Source organism: Mus caroli, chromosome 1 (genome assembly GCF_900094665.2).
Source record: "Mus caroli chromosome 1, CAROLI_EIJ_v1.1, whole genome shotgun sequence".
Taxonomy (NCBI): domain Eukaryota; kingdom Metazoa; phylum Chordata; class Mammalia; order Rodentia; family Muridae; genus Mus; species Mus caroli.
In genome coordinates, this window is record NC_034570.1 from 124,901,800 (window position 1) to 124,919,279 (window position 17,480).

A 17,480-nucleotide genomic window follows, 5' to 3' on the forward strand; every position below is an offset into this window, starting at 1 on the left:
AAAAAAAAAAAAAAAAAAAAAAAAAAAAAAAAACAACAACAACAGAAATCTGTTCTTCACATATATGGAGTCCCAGTGAAGGTGCTGGCAGGGTGGGTCCCCACTGACAGTGCTGAGGGAGGCTCTGTCCAGACCTCCCTCCTATGTGTGGATCCAGCTAATCATGCTTGGTGCCTGAGTGCATGCAGATGAATCATTCCAGTCCCGGCCCCCACCATCACATGACCCCCTTTCTGCGCTGTGTTGTCATCTTTTCTGTCTTTTGCAAGGACCGCTGCTATTGGTTCTAAGTCGGCCTGATTCAGAATGATGTCATGCTTCCAAATAAGATCCTATTTGCAGGCACCAGGGGTCAGAATAAATTCAACATATCTATCTGGAACCATTGTTCAGGCTACCCACAGAAGGAATATTTCGAGCACAGGCCGAAATGAGAAAGCTAGTGGGTTGGGGAGCACCTACCTGGCAGAGCCTTGTTTCTCCACTACAGCAAGAGCGCCCCAAGAGTGCTGTGTTCTCTGGAGAGGGCAAGGTGAAAATGAGCGTGGAGGAGCAGATGGACCGGATGAGGCGGCATCAGAGCGGTTCCATGAAGGAAAAGCGGAGGAGCCTACAGCTCCCAGCCAGCCCAGCCCCTGAGCCCAGCACCCGGCCTGCCTACAAAGTGGTAATGTCCTCGCAGCTGCCCAGACTCTGCCCTCTGTCCACACAGCTGCCCTCAGCCCATAGGCATATGGGACCAGGGAGCTGGAAGACTGAGGGTGACCTAGCAGGGCTCCTGGGATACCCCATTGCTAGAAGTGCTTCAGCTGTGTTTCCTGTTTATGCTTGATGAAAGTGTAATGCCAAATGAATGACGAATGTGTTTGCTGAAATGAAGTATTCAAAAAGTCACTTGTGTTAAGAGCACTTGCTGCTCTTGCAGAGGACTCTTGGCACCTACATCAGATGGTTCATGACTGCCTGTAATTCTAGCTGCAAGAGAGCCAGCACCCTCTTCTGGACTCAGCAGACACTCACATACACATACTTTATGTCAATGTGCACACACACACACACACACACACACACACACACACACATACTTAAAAAGGAAAAATTAGATTAAAAAAATAGTGCAAAATCCACCACGTGGAAAGAGTCATCGCTTTTACGTGATTCTGACGTGCCTTCTGTGTGCTGAGCATTGGCCTGGGTCCCCTGAAGACAGCCATGGTAGCTCCTGGGTCCCCTGAAGACAGCCATGGTAGCTCCTGGGTCCCCTGAAGACAGCCACGGTAGCTCTCCTAGCAGTGCTGTCCAGGGAATCATCATATTCCTTATTTAACCCCATCAGTGCTGGCAATGATTTCAAATGTATCACCCATTTTATAGCTAGGGAAATAGAGTCAAGAGAAACCAGGAGCTTCCTGGGCCACACCTCTGTAGGAACAGAAGTGGGTGGAGCCAAGGTACCTGTTTAACTTTTCTTTATAGTAGAGGTTCCAGAAACAGAGAAGAAACATGATGCAAATTCTACCTTCGTACGGCTTTGCTTGAGTTGATAAGTCAGACCTTCCATAGAATGAAACTATCAGAAATCAATATGGGACACACGGCTTCCACTGCCCATGGGTGCAGTACAGGCTGTGAGCACTGACAGGAGACACTGATGAGGTCCTGCCTCTGGGCCTTGCTGTAGGCAGGTGTAGGGAAGCAGAGGGAAAGGTGGGTGGCTCTGTAGTGCAGGCTACTAGGGAGCCTGGTCAAGGATGCTGGTCAGGGCAAGGATACAGGGATAGTAAGGATGCTGGTCAGGGCAAGGACATGGGAATAGTAAGGATGCTGGTCAGGGCAAGGATACAGGGATAGTAAGGGTGCTGGTCAGGGCAAGGATACAGGGATAGTAAGGATGCTGGTCAGGGCACATACACAGGAATAGTAGGAACTGCCTGGAGGGAGACATGAGTAGAAGTGACTTGGTCATGACAGTGCTGTCCCCCAGGTGCGCCGTCACCGCAGCATCCATGAAGTAGACATCTCCAACCTGGAGGCAGCCCTGAGAGCCGAGGAACCTGGCGGTCAGGCATATGAGACACCACGGGAGGAGATCGCGAGGCTCCGCAAGATGGAGCTGGAGCCTCAGCACTACGATGTGGACATCAGTAAGGAGGTGAGTGGGTCCGGGAGGGGCCGTGGCAGGAGGATGGCCTGAATGGGAGGATGCAGGCGGTGACCTTAGACTCTCCACAGCTCTCTACTCCAGACAAAGTCCTCATCCCTGAACGGTACATTGACCTGGAACCTGACACTCCCTTGAGTCCAGAGGAGTTGAAGGAGAAGCAGAAGAAGGTGGAGAGGATCAAGACGCTCATTGCCAAATCCAGGTAATAGGCTTAGGCGAGCCAGCCACTCCACTGCCCTCCCTGTACCCAGGTTCCTTGGGCACTAGGTGTCTCGGAGGCACCTTGCCTTCCCAGGGTAGAGAAAATAAAAGCAGTGGCCAGAGGCAGCAGACTATACCCAGACATCTGGCAGAAATGAGGATGCTGGTCTGGTCCCTAGAAAGACCTGCTGGGCTTGTGCCCAAACCAGAGGGTGCCTCTCTGCTCATCCTCCGCCCCTTCAAGGCTGCCCCACATGTTCACTTGAACCTTTGAAAATTCATTTGAGAACATTGAGGGTAGGGGTCCCAACAGTCTTGCCAGGGTCTCCCTCACTCCTAGGGACAGCCTTGCTGGGCACCAGAGGCTGCACACTCAAAGGCCCCTGGCCCTCCCCACCAACCTCAGCGCAGGCCACCCCAAGCCAATTGGACCATGCTGTCCCTCCCTCCATGTCTGTGTGTCTGTGCCTCTTCAGTATGCAGAACGTGGTGCCCATCGGCGAGGGGGACTCTGTGGACGTGCCCCAGGACTCAGAGAGCCAGCTGCAGGAGCAGGAGAAGCGGATTGAAATCTCCTGTGCCCTGGCGACCGAGGCCTCCCGCAGGGGCCGCATGCTGTCTGGTGAGAGGGGCTGGGCCTCGCTCCGCCAGGGACACCAGCTGACCAGGTGTAGGGGAGGAAGTGCAGCATTGCCAGGGGGGCAGGCTCAGGAGAGACGCCAGGCCAAGGAGATGGTTCGTAGGGTCAGACCGAGCATTCACTAAGCACTGGGTTTGTGCTAGGCTCAGTAAGAAGGGGCCAGAGTGGCCAACCTCCAGGGGCTTAGCTGTCATGATGCTCACAGCCGCTTTATAGAGGACCGATCAGAGGCAGCAGGGAACTTGGGGCCATGTGCCTCTGGAAAGTCACAGAGAAGGCGATGGCACTTCCTTAGTAAGCATAATCACGCTTACCACCATGGCTGAGAGGACTAGGTGTTTAGGATTCCTTCTGCTTTTCTTCCTTGCTACATGCAAACAGAAGAATAGAAAGATCATCCCCCTCCCCGCCCCCTCCCCCCCAAAAAAGACAAGGCAGACAAGGACTTGAGAGCTATTCCATCTCTATCTTGACTGCTGATCCAACTTAACTTTCCTAAGAAGAGACCTGCTAGGAAGAGGAAGTGACTTCACACTGACACAAAGGTCCCAATTAGATACCATAGAGGTGAAGTCACTGGACTGACTTCCACAGGCTAGAGTAGCATCCTGGAGGAGGGGAATGTGGCCGGGCTTTCAATGAAGGGGAGTCTGTATGAATGGGAGGGGCAGATAAAGTCGTGGTTAGCTTCATCCACACATAGTAGGACCATCTTATTTTGTTTCGTTTTTGAGACAGGGTCTGGCTATGTAACTCAGCCTGGCCTTAGATCTTCCTGCTTAAGCTTCTGAGTGCTGGGATTATTGGTGCACACCACCATGCCCACAAAGAGTGGACTTTAGTGGCCACAGTTAGGAGGAGTGATATGAAGTCGGCCGTGGCTTAAGGTGATCAGCAGAAGTGAGAGAGACCAGGTTACAGGCCATGGTTATGCTAGTCCTGAAGAAGCAGGAGCAAGCAGATAAAGATGGAATCAGGAGGGATGGGGCTCTAAGCCTTCATTTCCTCAGTGGTAAAATTCAGAACACCTGCCTTCAGTTCAGATGGTACAAGGGTCAGAAGCAGCCGAAGGCAGCCCCTCACCAAGTGCCTGGTGTTTAGTGCTGGGACAGAGGCGGTGCTTCTCTGCTAGGTAGAGATGCTTGAACCAGTAAGAGCTGAAGTTGAAACAAGACCCCTCTGTGCTGTTTCTAACTTGATATATGTACATTACAACCAGCGGGCTGTCAGTCACAACAAAGAAAGTGTCAGTTAAACCTCGAGGGAGAAGCTGATGTAGATTAGGAACAATGAACTTCAGGATGGAGGGCTGGGGAAGCGCTGGAGGTCGCAGGTGCTCCAGTGTCCGGCTCTGCACAGACAGGTGCTGGGAGCTATGAGGGGCCGTTTCCTTTCTTGTAGCTAAGGCAACAGAACCAGTTTAGCTGCAGAGAGGGATGCTGTCCTTACTTTTCAAAAGTAACTCGATCTGAAATTGAACTTGAGTCAAATTCCACACGCTTTGGGCAAAAGGTATTTCCCATTTCAAGAAGGTAGCATATACCATGCTTAAAAACTCCCCCCATCCTGCCACGGATCTGGCTTTCTGCATTGTTACCCAACAGTCCAGGTTTCATGGAAACAAACCTCTGGGGCCTATCCGATTTCCCCTGACAACACATGGGCTTACATTTCAGGGTCTGTGTGCTGAAAGCAAATGGTCATTGTGCTATTGCCAAAACCTCCAACAATTCAAAAAATGGCTATGGGAGCACCAGACCTCAGTCCTAGCCCGCTGGCCCGCTATCCTTGGCCCATGGCCTGGAGGCCCTAGAGCAAGCACTACTCCTGGGCACATGGGTGTGGATTAGCAGCGTGGGCGTAGGTTCATACCCAGGACACTGGGAGGGAGAGCGGCTGGGCATAGGTCCCAAGAGCAGCAGGCTTGGCATGGGTATGTGTGTCATGGACAACCTAATCAGTAAGTGCTCTGTTTGTAAGTCTACCAAACTGCTGTGTGCCAATTCAGTGTATACCATATGAGACGATGTGATGCGGCATTTCTGAGTCTGTGTACCTGGCACAGATGTCATGTATCTGGCAATGTTCGCAGATGTGTATATGTGTGTGTTTAGATGATCTGTGTGGGAGTGAAAGGAATGTTTGAGGATAAATGTGGGGATGCATCTGTGTGTGTGTGTGTGTGTGTGTGTGTGTGTGTGTGTGCACATGCAGTATGCAGGTAGAGGTAACATCTAGGAATGTGCATATTTATATGTGGCTGGCTTTTCATGTGTCGGGAATGCCATGATCTATCCCGAATGTTGTGTGCAGTGTACACTCTACTCTGTAGCTCTTGTAAACATATCTGTGCATAGGGGTGGGGGGAATGCACTCATAAATGTGTGTGGCTACTCACGCATGCAAATATACACGCTTTGAAGTGCCACCTCTGTCCAACATGTGCTTACCACCCTCTTGAATTAACGCATTTTAGTGGGTATAGTCAACATATATTTCACGTGTCTGTTTCGTTAGAGAGATGATATTCACATAACTGTCTTCTCCTTCCTCAGTTAATACTGTCAGCATTCCTATGCCCCTGGCTTGTGTTGAAGGCATGAGCCCAGGAGCTGCCGTCCCTGTGTGACTCTCTCTGTATCTAAGTGTGGTCCCCACCTGCTCATATGTCATCCTCACTTTTCATAAAGGCGCTGTGCTCTCTTCATTTGTGCCTTCTTAGAGCTATGCAGGGCCTTTCAATGCCCCCTCTCTCCCTTTTCCAGCCCCGGCTTTCTATTTCCAATCTGAGGCTCAGAACACCAACAGGTCAGCACTTGTTAGAACTCAGAATAACAGTGGCCGGATCCACGGAACTCTGTAGGTAGATGTTAGAACATTTTGGCTTCCCAGGGAGCCTCTTTGCTTTCTTGTCGGGGTTATTGACAGGTTTAGAATCTGAACATGACCCATGAGTAACACTTCTTTGGTAATATACACATGAATGTGTTGGGAAGCATTTGTGAGTGGTTTTGCCTATGAGGTGACAGGTATGTTGGATCACATGGAAGTACCGAGGCTTGAAAGTGAACAAACACATATTTGAGTTGTGTAAGATGAATGTACCCATGTGGTGCTGTCAGATCCCGGGCATAAATAGCATTATATGAAGGAGACCTGAGCTCACGACCACTGGAAACAACCTGGGCTATGCACACCCTGGGGATATGCCCATAGCAACAACAGGAGCCCATAGCAAGAGCAGGAGCCACCCGGGCCCTGTTGCACAGAGCTCAGAGGTGATGATGCCCATGCCAGGGTAGGAAGCAAGGAGTTGGAAGTTTAATGGCACATCTTGGAGATGCGGTGTGACTCCTGGCCGAGGTCTGGTTCTTCTTCTAGCCCAAGTGGGGACGCTCTCTTTGCCATCCTTCTGCCTTGGCTATACTGAGGATGCGCAAGAGTCTGGTGTCCTCCTAGAGGACTCTCCTGTTACTGTCTTTCCCCTTTGCTGTTCTTCACATGAAATGATGATAATAAAGTAAAATCACATCAGTCCAAACATCACCGTTTTAAAGTTCAAAATGACTTCCCAAGTGTGGCCTGCAGGTCCTCTGCCGGATCAGTCGGAACAGGTTCTCACGTGATCGTGGGGAGGTTCATTCTGAGCCGCTAGTCCCGCCGAGACAGGGCTGACTTTATGCTAGTCAGGAAACCATGTTCTCTGGAAATGATTATCCTGCTGGCTGTCCTACCTCTCTGTTAAGTGGCGGCCCGATGCCGTGGACTGGTGTGATTTTATTGCACTATTAATCATTATCATGGGTGAAGCTGCCATAGATGGTGTGAAGTGGCTGGGTCCCCCTTCATTCTGTCTGCACAGGGTAGAATAAGCCAGTGTGCAGACAGGAAGGGAGTCTTTATCCCAGAATGGGGTTCAGCCTGGAGCACCATCACCCTGCTTCTTAGCGGAGCCTGGGTGTGGCCGGATCTCCTCAGGGGTCTCTCTATTCTCCACTGTACCCTGGGAATTAAGGACAGCTATGCCTCTGCTTGAGCAAGCTTCCCAGCCCACCTTTTCTCTCTCTGCTTGCCTCCCTGCCTCGCTCCCTGCCCGGGGAGTGGCCTCGCTTGCTCTGGGCACCCAGTCTCCTCCCCTAGCATCCTTTGTCTCCTATTCACTCCCCTGTTCATTTCTGTTTCCAGTGCAATGTGCCACCCCAAGCCCTCCCACCTCCCCTGCTTCCCCGACTCCACCAGTCAACCCCCTATCGTCTGACTGCCCACGGGGCGCCGACAGCAGCCATACCATGCGGGTCTGAGCTCTGACGTAAGCACTTTTCTACTGTATTTCATGCACCCCAGGGAGGGGACCCTTCCCCCACCCCACTGAGTCATGATGCCCTCCCATTGCTTCTCCCCATCCTGGTGCCCTGTGCGCAATGTTCCCTTCCATTTGTCCGCTTGAGCCACCAATGTCTCCGAGCAGTGCTGGCTGCAGGTGACTGTCGATGCTGCTTCTTAGATATGGCGATGCCAATGACTCTGCTTCTTTGCAAGCAGAAGAGAATGGTGCTAATCCCACACCTGTCTGTTGCTCGGGAAGGTACTTCCCTGGCCCCCTACCTCCGTATCTGCCACCCCATACTTCCGGTCTGCTAATCAGCTTCATTCCCCAGCAAGATCCACAGCAACCCTGCCACAGAACCCTAAGAAGGCCCCTAGCAGCCGAGTCTCCACTCCCAGACATTAATGTAACTGAGGGCTGCACTCACATAGCATAGTCTTGCTCTTCCCTCCTACCCAAGCACAGAGCCTTGTATCCAGAATGGAGTGGGCGGGGAAACCCTGACTTCTTACCCTCCTTTCCACTCTGTCCAGGTTAGGGAAGGAATGGCTCCCCAGCTCTTTGTAACAAAGCATTTTATTCTCTAGAGAAGCTGGCTGGAGCTTGCCACCCTGGGATCGCTTCTCACTGGCTTTTCTTTTTTCTAGTGCAAGCCCTGGCTGAGGCCAATGCTGTGAAGCTCCACAGAGCCACCTTCTGATAGCATCTATTGCACACCTGGGGCTCTGGCTTCTCACCCTGGCCTCCTGCTCTTGCACCCACCATGGGAACACCTCAGAGAGCCAGGCTGGGGACCGGGGCTGCTTCATAAAGGAACATGGATGCCTTCAAGTTCACATCTGCTGCCCTTGCCCTGAAGCCTGCACTGTCATGTTATGGTTCTAAGGCAAGACCTGGCATGGCAAGGCCAAGATGGCGTCCTCTCTGATCCCCCAGTCACGGGGAGCTCAAGTGCAGTTCTGGATGGATTGTGTGGCCCTCCTGCACCATTCCCCGTGGAGTCCATGTGCTGGTGGGAAGCATGCACTCAGCTATGGGTGAGGGCTAGAAGTGAAGACAAGACAGACTCCATCCCTTGGGACCCGTACAACACAGCGAGAGGCCAGCTCTTGCCATCACCTTCCTCCCGTTCAGTCCCAGATGCCCAAGGCTTTGGCACAGCTCTGCTGATGGGTTTCCCAGAGTTCACTGGAGGCCAGCCACCCTGCTTGAGCCAAAGAAGATGATGAGTTCTAGGGAGAGGCTCCTGGACTCCCAGAGGGGTCAAGTGTGTGATGGAGAGACGACAGCAGGTCTTCACAGTGTCTGAGGGCAAGTTGGAAGCAAGGAGCAAGATGGAAGAGAAAAGAGGCTTAGAGTGAAGGAAGAGAAGGCAAACGCTTTTCACAAGCAACAGGGATGTAAAGAAGGAGGGAAATGGGAAGGGAGAATAGGAATGGCTTCCCTAGTGTGGAGCCTTAGGTCAGTGCCAAGCAGAGGAGCTGTCACCTCTGTACCTTCATGTCTTCCTCAGGGGCAGGAGGCCCCAGGAGGACTCGTGCCAGACACATGCCAGCTCCAACTGAGGTGCTTGGTAGCAAGGTATGAAGTAAGGCGTTGTTAGAGTGCTATAGCCTGTGAGATGGTCCTATCTGTGTCAAGGCCTGCTGTCTCTCTCCCAGGGTCATAGGCAGAGAGAAGACGGTCTCATATGAAGTCTGTCAGCCTTGGGGCCTTACCTAGCCAGTTGAAACCTGGAAAGTACTGTGGGCTGACTGAGGTTTTCCCTGGGAGGAGGAGTGAGGAATTAACTGTGAGGCCAAGTTCTAGGTCCTTCCTTCTCATCTCAGGCATCTAGAGCAGGGCCAGACGCTTTCCTCCACCCCACCTGCCCAGGGAGGACAGGACAGGGAGAGACCCTAGCAGAGCAGAATCTTCCTCTAGCCCACCTACTGTGAGTGAATGTAGCCAGACAGCAGCAAAGGAAGGCTAGCTTCAGACACCAAGCTGCCAGGCCTGCTCTGCCACACATTTTGCCCAGAGACTTTCAGCCTGAACATCAGTGGCCCCAGGAAACAACTGCATCAGCTCCCATCAATCCATCACCACTCCGTCATGGTCGGGACAGTTACTGGTTCATATGCAAGTAAAGAAGACAATTCTTTCAACAAATACTAGTGAAGCACTCTCTGTGTATCAGGCACTGTTCTAGGTGCTTAGGATATTGTCTTGCTTCTGAGGGACTCTGGATCGGGAGGATTCCACCTGTTTTTGCCTCTCTCTGGCTTCTGGAAAGTGCTCCTTCATGACATCCCCTATCTGCATAGTTCAAGCACCCCAAATCTGCCCTTTCCTCCTTAAAGACTGGTAGATGGGATCCGCTCCAGGTTACCCTCTCTCCCCATACCCTCTTCCAAAAGAAACAAAATTTTAGGGCTTTCCCCGTCTTTGTCTCTCCTTTTTTTAAAAAGTGGTATTTTTTAGAAATACACGTGGAATACCAAGAAATGTCTTTGCCTCCCCACCACTCTCACCTGCATTTCATAAAGCTGGCTCTTTGTGTTGCTTTACATGGCCTTAATATATGTTTTATGGAAGTGATCATGTCATGGGTATCCATGTAATATATTTGTCTGGATGTCAACCCTTTCCTCAGCTCCTGCCCCAACCTGTTTTTCTGTCCACGTCATTTTTAGCATATTCAAGCCACACCCCTTGCCTTTTTGATCCAAAGAAGGGGAGAGGAAAGATTTATTTTAAAGGCAGACCTATTCTATGCTTTTGTTTAAAAAGCAGATCTATTTTCAAAATGTGCAATGTCTGAAAGGGATTGGTGATGTGTGAGGGACCGGGGTGGCCGTCCCTGGTCCCAGTCTGTGCCCCTTCCTCTGCCCCGGTGGCTTCCCTCCCATTACCCAGTCATTGTAAAGGGCTGGTCCCCAGGTTCGCCCGGACTGCATCCTGCAGGAAAAAGACATTCCCTCGAATGTCCTGGTCTAAGAATTTGACTTTACTGTCAACTTTAGGAAGCAGTCCAAGGGATGCCAAGCACGTGAGGGAAGCAGGTCAGGCATCTGAGGGAATGTTTACAAGTGCAGACGTGCAGTCCCCACATGGGCCTCTGGACCACCTCCCATCACCCCTCTGTGAGAAAAGGCCAACAGGTTGCTGGCAGCCATCTTGAATGATGTCAGTCTGCTCCCTGAGAGACCCAAGACAGGAGGTGGATCCCTGAGAGTGGCTTGGGGACCCCCTGTGTTCTTTGGTGAATACTAGGAGCTGCCTGGGCCTCTCACAGTTTCTCCTGAGCCCACTCTGTGTCACACCTATTTCCCTCTAAAACTTCTTTTTCATTGGAGTTATGGCACATCAGTCTGGCATCCAGACTTGAAGCCTGGTTCCTGGCTGGGAAGAGCCCCCACAGTCAATGTCAAAGCCTAAATCTTTCCCAAGAAGGAGCCCTCTGTGCTTTGACAGGCTGGGGGCTGGAGTTCTGCTGTGGCAGCTCATCTCGGCAAGCTTGCTTTCTGACAGGTGATGTGAGCAAGGAGGTTGGGAAGTTTACAGACCTCTCCCCAGATCTGAAGTGATGTGTTTGGGAATTTGACAGCACTTCTCGCCTGCTTTTGAAGCCTGACCCTCCAACTCTGGCATTTGTTGGCCCTCTTCCCAGACTGGAAGCGCTTGCTGTGAGTGAACAGGACCCAGGCATAGGCCTAGGGCTGAGCACCCCATCTGGGGAAAGTCCTGGCCACCCACACAGGGCCTTCCCAGTGAACACATTACCTCCTCCACCAAAAAAGCCAAAAGGCTGTGATCAGATCAGATACTGCTACCGTCACTTTAAAAGGATTGTTCTGAGGAAGCAAGCTTGCAAGCAGCAAGCGTGCTCTCCTGCCTTTGTGAAAGGCATGTTCTTGGGGCAAGGCTACTATTGCAAGATGGAATCCTTTCCTTCCCCATTAGGCACCCTCCTCCTGGCAGCTCTTTAAACTAAGGAAAAATACTATATATAAATATATATATATACATATCTATTTATGCACATATTTGGGGCCAATTTGGTTTGCTAGTGTTAGACAATAAACCATACAAGGAAATCTATGCTCTCAGTGTCTTTATTTAGTATGGAAGTGACCTTAGACAAAGAGTTAAGGTTAGATGAGCAGCCTCTCTGTTGGGACCACACCGTGGTAGCATCCCCTGAGCATCTGTCTAGCTGACCAACCCTCCCCTGGAGAAGGGACGCCTGGCTGAAGTAGGTGAGAACTTGCTCCCTCCATTCAGCGGCGGCAATCTTACTAGATTAGGTATGGAAGAACCCCAGTGAGCTCTGATTTGTATCTTGCAAGTTTGTATAAACCAATACCGGAAATAAAATGAGTGGTTTGTACCTGTGGTGTGTGTGTGTCCCTCTCTGCATCCGTGTCAGCCTTTCACTGCTCTGTCCTCAGGCTCCACAACAGGTTACAGATAGGAAAGAGGATCAGGGCTGGGATGGGGGGTGGGGCACTAGGCACAATACCTGTGACAGCTCTTCTCTGTCACTACCTCAACTGTGCCCCTCAACTTCTGTCCAAAACAAGTATTCAGAACTTGAAGTAGAGAGGCTCAGCCTGGAGCCAGGGTAGTTGTCACAAATTAAGGTTGGCTAATAACAGCATCAGGTGATACCTTCCTTGATTTGTCTCTGATGTTGATGATAGGAACATAGAAGAAAAAAAAAAAAGATCTTAACTTTGTCAATTACATCCAATAGCTGACTGTGAACATCCACTCCTGTGTTTGCTAGTGGATGTTCACAGTCAGCTATTGGATGTATCACAGGGCTCCCAATGGAGAAGCTAGAGAAAGTACCCAAGGAGCTAAAGGGATCTGCAACCCTATTGTCGGAACAACATGATGTACTAACCAGAACCCCGGAGCTCTTGTCTCTAGCTGCATATGTATCGAAAGATGGCCTAGTCGGCCATCACTGGAAAGAGAGGCCCATTGGACTTGCAAACTTTATATGCCCCAATATAGGGGAATGCCAGGGCCAAAAGAATGGGAATGGGTGGGTAGGGAAGTGGGGGGCGCTATGGGGGACTTTTGGGATAGCATTGGAAATGTAACTGAGGAAAATATGTAATAAAAATATTAAAAATTAAAAAAAAAACTTTGTCAATTACTATGCAGTAATTGCCAGCTCTGTGGCTGATTTGGGGCATGAAGGTGTGTGGGTGGTGGGTGGGCAACCAGAAGGGCCACCTCAGTTCTCACCTAGGCTAAGCTGAGTGTGAAGAACTCTGAGACCTTCTCTGTTGGAAATCTTATTATGAGGGATGGTTCAAGAAGCCATATAAAGTTGGGCATGGCACACGTCTGCAATCCCAACACATGGGAGCAGAGGCAGGAGGACTGAACATTCCAGGCCAACCTGGGTTACATAGAGACCTTGTCTCAAAAACAAACAGGCTGGAGAGATGGTTCAGTGGTTAAGAGCACTGTTCTTCCAGAGGTCCTGAGTTCAATCCCCAGCAACCACATGGTGGCTCACAACCATCTATAATGGGATCTAATGCCCTGTTTTGTGTGTCTGAAGACAGCTACAGTGTACTCATTAATAAAATAAATAGCAAACTGTTCCCTTCAATGTTGTCACACCCTGTCTGCATCCCTACAGCAAGAGTTCTTCTTATCATATCTTGGTGACATCCCCAGGAGAGCTGTGAACCAAGGGCTTACGGCAGGTAGCGCATGCCTATCCTAACAGCACTTGGAAAGCTGAGGCAGGAGGATCTCGAGTTGGTTTTTATTGCAGGGAAGAGACAACATGGCCACGGCAGCTCTTAGAAAGGAAAACATTTACTTTGGTGCTAGCTTACAGCTTCAGAGGTTTAGTCCATTCTCATCATGGCAGAAAGCGTGGTGGCACTCGGGCAGACATGGTGCTAGGGAGGTAGCTGAGAGTTCTACATCCTGGCCTGAAAGGCAGCAGAGGAAGATTGTTCGCCACACACCTGTGATCCCAGCACAGCAATCAGGTCACAGCTTGATGAGACCTCATAAAGATCATATGAGACCTCAAAGCCTGTCTACACAGCGACACACTTTCTCCAATAAGGCCATACCTACTCTAACAAGGCCAGATCTCCTACCACTCCCTAGGAGCCAGGTATTCAAACAGGTGCCGTCTATGGGGGCCATTCCTTCTCAAACCTGCACAACTGGGGAGTTAGGAGCACTTGCAATTCTCGCAGAGGACCCAGGTTCAGCTTCCAGAACCCACAAGGCAGCTCACAACCATCCATCTCTAACTCCAGTTCAAGAAGATCCGGTGTCCTCTTCTAACCTCTGAGGGCACCAGGCAGGCCTGCAGTGCTGGCACATACTCAAGATACTCATATACTGAAATAAAAATAAACCTTAAACGACAAAACAATTCAGAACCGGAAGCTCCACAGGCAAGAGCTGCTCTGCCAGAGAACCTGAGTTAGGTTCCTGGCCGGCACCCACATCAGGTGGCTCGCAATGGCCTGTATGTAACTCCAACTGCAGGAGATCCAGTGCTGCCCTCCAGCCTCTGCACACACATACACGCACACACGCACATAAAAAATACATTTTTTTAAAAACAGGTCGAAAAGAAGGCACCTTTGAGGAGATGGGTGTGCACAGGAAAGCTGGTCGCATTCTAGACCCTGAGCATTCTAGAATCTCTCTCCGCACCCTCATTAGACCAGAGCCTGTGCCAGGTGCCTGCGGGGAGCTATGCAGTTGTTAAGTACCACCTAGTATCACCGACTCCTCAAACAAGAGCGTATCCGCTCATGGGATGAAGATGCCCGGTATCCTCCAGGGGCAGCTCTATCCACCCTTCCTCAGATCACCCAGTATGTGGCCCTTGCAGACAGCTGCTCTGAAACTGTATATATGATTGCTTATTTCTTAGACATGATAGGTCAGGCAGGTCCCAGACCCTGTTGGCCGGGGTCACACGCCTTGGTCCAGCGATACTCTAGAGCGGTAGTTCTCAACCTGTGGGTCACGACCCTTTTAGGTGTCAAAGGGTCTATCATAGGAGTCACCTAAAACCTTAGGAAGACACAGATGTTTACATTACAATTCATAAAAGTAGCAAAATTACAGTTATGAAGTAACAATGAAAATTTAATTTTTGTGGTTGGGGCATCACCCCAACATGAAGATCTGTATTAAGGGGTTACAGCACCAGGAAAGTTGAGAACCACTGGTCTAGAGGACCCAAGGCTCCAAGTCTACAATCTAAAGCAGTAATTTTACTACTGTTATGAATTGTAATGTAAATATCTGATATGAGGATGGTCTTAGGTGACCCTGTGAAAGGATCATTTTATACACACACACACACACCATTGCAAGGGCTCACAACCCTCAGATTGGGAACCTCTGCCCTAGAGCAGTCCTAGAATGTGGTCCAGAACTGAGGTGTTCTAAACAGAGATATCTGGACCGGTGACTGGGTTCTGCAGTCTCGGATTCTTCATCTGACAATAGTGTCTATTCCTAAGAAGTTCTCGAGAAAGGAAAGGAAAAGAAAAGAAAAGAAAAGAAAAGAAAAGAAAAGAAAAGAAAAGAGGGGCTGGTGAGATGGCTCAGTGGGTAAGAGCACCCGACTGCTCTTCCGAAGGTCCGAAGTTCAAATCCCAGCAACCACATGGTGGCTCACAACCACCAGTAATGAGATCTGATGCCCTCTTCTAGTGTGTCTGAAGACAACTACAGTGTACTTACATATAATGAATAAAAAAAAAAAAAAAAAGAAAGAAAGAAAAGAAAAGGGATGAAAAAGCACTTTTGAAAAGTTGAATTCATTTACAATCATGGCAGAGTGTAATGGTGACATCTTGAAGGTCCTGAGCCAGGCATGATGTTTGGAAGGACGAATGTTTAATTAGCTTCTTCCTTTTCTAGCTAAGGCTTTGCTGGAAGACTTGCTGGCAGCCTCTAGGGCGCCCCCTCCTGCTCACTACATGCATCACTCTTTCCCATGGTGGCCAGTTGAGAAAGCAGCCACAGGCTGAGATCAGTCTGGCTGTTCTATGGCCAGACTCCTTCCTCGGGTTGGCCTTGTGGAGGTCCCTCCCCAGGAGGGTGGATGGTGGACTCCCAGCTCCAGTGGCTAGAAAATCAGACCAGGAGTGTCCACTTCAGAGGTCTCTTGTCCCTGCTCCTGGGTGGGCTACATTGGGAGTGATGGAAGAGTATTCCTAGCTGATGTTTGATATCTTTTGGGAGCAGTTTAAAAGCATAATTTTTAGATATAACAGCCTATTAATAGAAGACTAATAACAACAATAGTAACTAATTCTATATAACTATACTAGAATGTTAATAGCAATAGCTAACTCATTAGTGCTTATATGATTAATCAGAGTGCCCAGATCAATACACTGGTATATACTTCTCAGTAATGCCCGCCGCCCCAGTGTGGTAGGTACTATTCTTAGCCAAGAAACTGAGGCACAGAAATTTTAAATAGAAACCCTAAGGTCTCATGCATGACATTAGAGCTTTCCGGTTTTAATGGCTGTTGTACTGCCCCCTAGTGGGTGTTTAGAAGATTTGCAAAAGAGCCTTTGGCTGGCTCTCATGGACAGCAAACCCCTGGCTAGCTTTTTCCGTTGTTGCACTGAGCAGCACAAACATCTAAAATAAGACTTGCCTCGGTCCTCGGCAAAGCTCTTTAGAGTGTTAATGCCTGAGCTAAAAAGCGCTTCTCATATAAGCTTATTCAATGTCAATTCATCATACTACTAAAATGTTTGTGTGGGGTTTTAAGCTTTTTAGAATAAGTCTCATAAGCAGCTCTGTGAGGTTATTGTGAAGAAACGTCAGTGGACTGTGACACAGTCTCAAAATTATCAAATAATATGTGTACTGGCAACACATATTATTATTATTATAGCAGTTTATAACAGTTCCTGCAATCGAGAGTTCTTTCAGTGTCGCCAGACTGTGTTGCTGAAAAACAAAGACACTGGTTGCAAAGCATCTGCCCAAAGTGAGCAGAGCACCCAGAATCATTGAAGAGAGGCCTCAAGCCAGTGGTTCTCAACCTGTGGGCCATGACCCCTTCAGGGGTCATACATCAGATATCCTGAATGTCACATATTCACATTACAATTCCTAACAGTAGCAAAACTACAGCTATGAAGTACCAACAAAACAATTTTATGGTTGGGGGTTCACCACAACATGAGCAGCTGTATTAAAGGGTCGCAACCTGAATTTGGTTTCCAGCACCCACGTCAGACAGCTCACAACACCTTTAACTCCAGCTCCAAAGCTTCCTGTTCAACAGGCACCTGCACACCACACACACACACACATGCACACGCACACGCACTCGTGCACACACACGCACACACACATGCGCACACACACATACATATAATTAAAAGTACTAATGATAAGCCAGGCATGGCGGCACACGCTGTAATTCCAGCACTCAGGAGGCAGAGTTCAGAGACTTTGTGAGTTCCAGGCCGGCCTCATGTACATACCAAGTCTCAGGACAGCCAGAACTATGTAGTGAGACCCTATCTCAAAAAATGTACTAAACACTTTCATATTTTTCCACTCTTTACATTTTCCCTTAATTTTTAAAAATGTTCCGTTGTATGCAGAGGTCAGAGGACAATTCTGTGGTGTTGGATCCCTCCCTCCAGCTTTCTGTGAGTTTTCACAGCGCCTTTATCCTTCAGGCCTGACCCTTTAAACTTAAGTTTTCTATAAACCCTGGTTTCTCTATCTTTCTCTGATGCTATCAGGGATCCACTCCTGGTTGCCTTTCTTGGGTTCCCCTGCAGGAGCAGCAAGTGGTCTTCACTGCTGGGCTGGCCCCTGAGGCCCCCATCTGCCTCTTCGCCAGGCTTGCAGAACAGGGAAGGATGTGCCCATGTCTATCTAGCTACTCAGTGGATCGACACAGGTTCCCTGTCTATCCCGTCTTCTTCTGAGAACAATTCTCCACCTGCTCAACCTCACCACCCCATCAGGGCACTGCGGGGGTGGGGGTGAGATGAGGGAGAGGGGGGAACTTGAAGTCTCTGCTGCCTAACACCATGTGACACCCTTGGTTTATAGAAATCTGACTCCCCTTAGGTCTGATATAGGTTTTACTCATGAATCTGTGCCCCTAGTAT

The 17,480-nt window shown here is 49.6% G+C and overlaps 1 protein-coding gene across 16 annotated transcripts in view; it reads left to right on the forward strand.

Annotated features, from left to right (window-relative positions):
• Positions 1 to 11,704, forward strand: part of Plekha6 (pleckstrin homology domain containing A6) — a 134,493-nt gene extending 122,789 nt beyond the window's left edge. For all 16 annotated transcript variants that reach the window (XM_029481839.1, XM_029481845.1, XM_029481842.1 and 13 more), the window contains 6 exons: positions 491 to 667; positions 1,985 to 2,152; positions 2,233 to 2,366; positions 2,842 to 2,987; positions 7,191 to 7,314; positions 7,980 to 11,704. In XM_029481839.1, coding sequence (XP_029337699.1) covers positions 491 to 667; positions 1,985 to 2,152; positions 2,233 to 2,366; positions 2,842 to 2,987; positions 7,191 to 7,306 — 741 coding nt within the window. In that variant the 3' untranslated portion in view covers positions 7,307 to 7,314; positions 7,980 to 11,704. The remainder of the gene's footprint in view (positions 1 to 490; positions 668 to 1,984; positions 2,153 to 2,232; positions 2,367 to 2,841; positions 2,988 to 7,190; positions 7,315 to 7,979) is intronic.
• Positions 11,705 to 17,480: the final 5,776 nt, after the last annotated feature.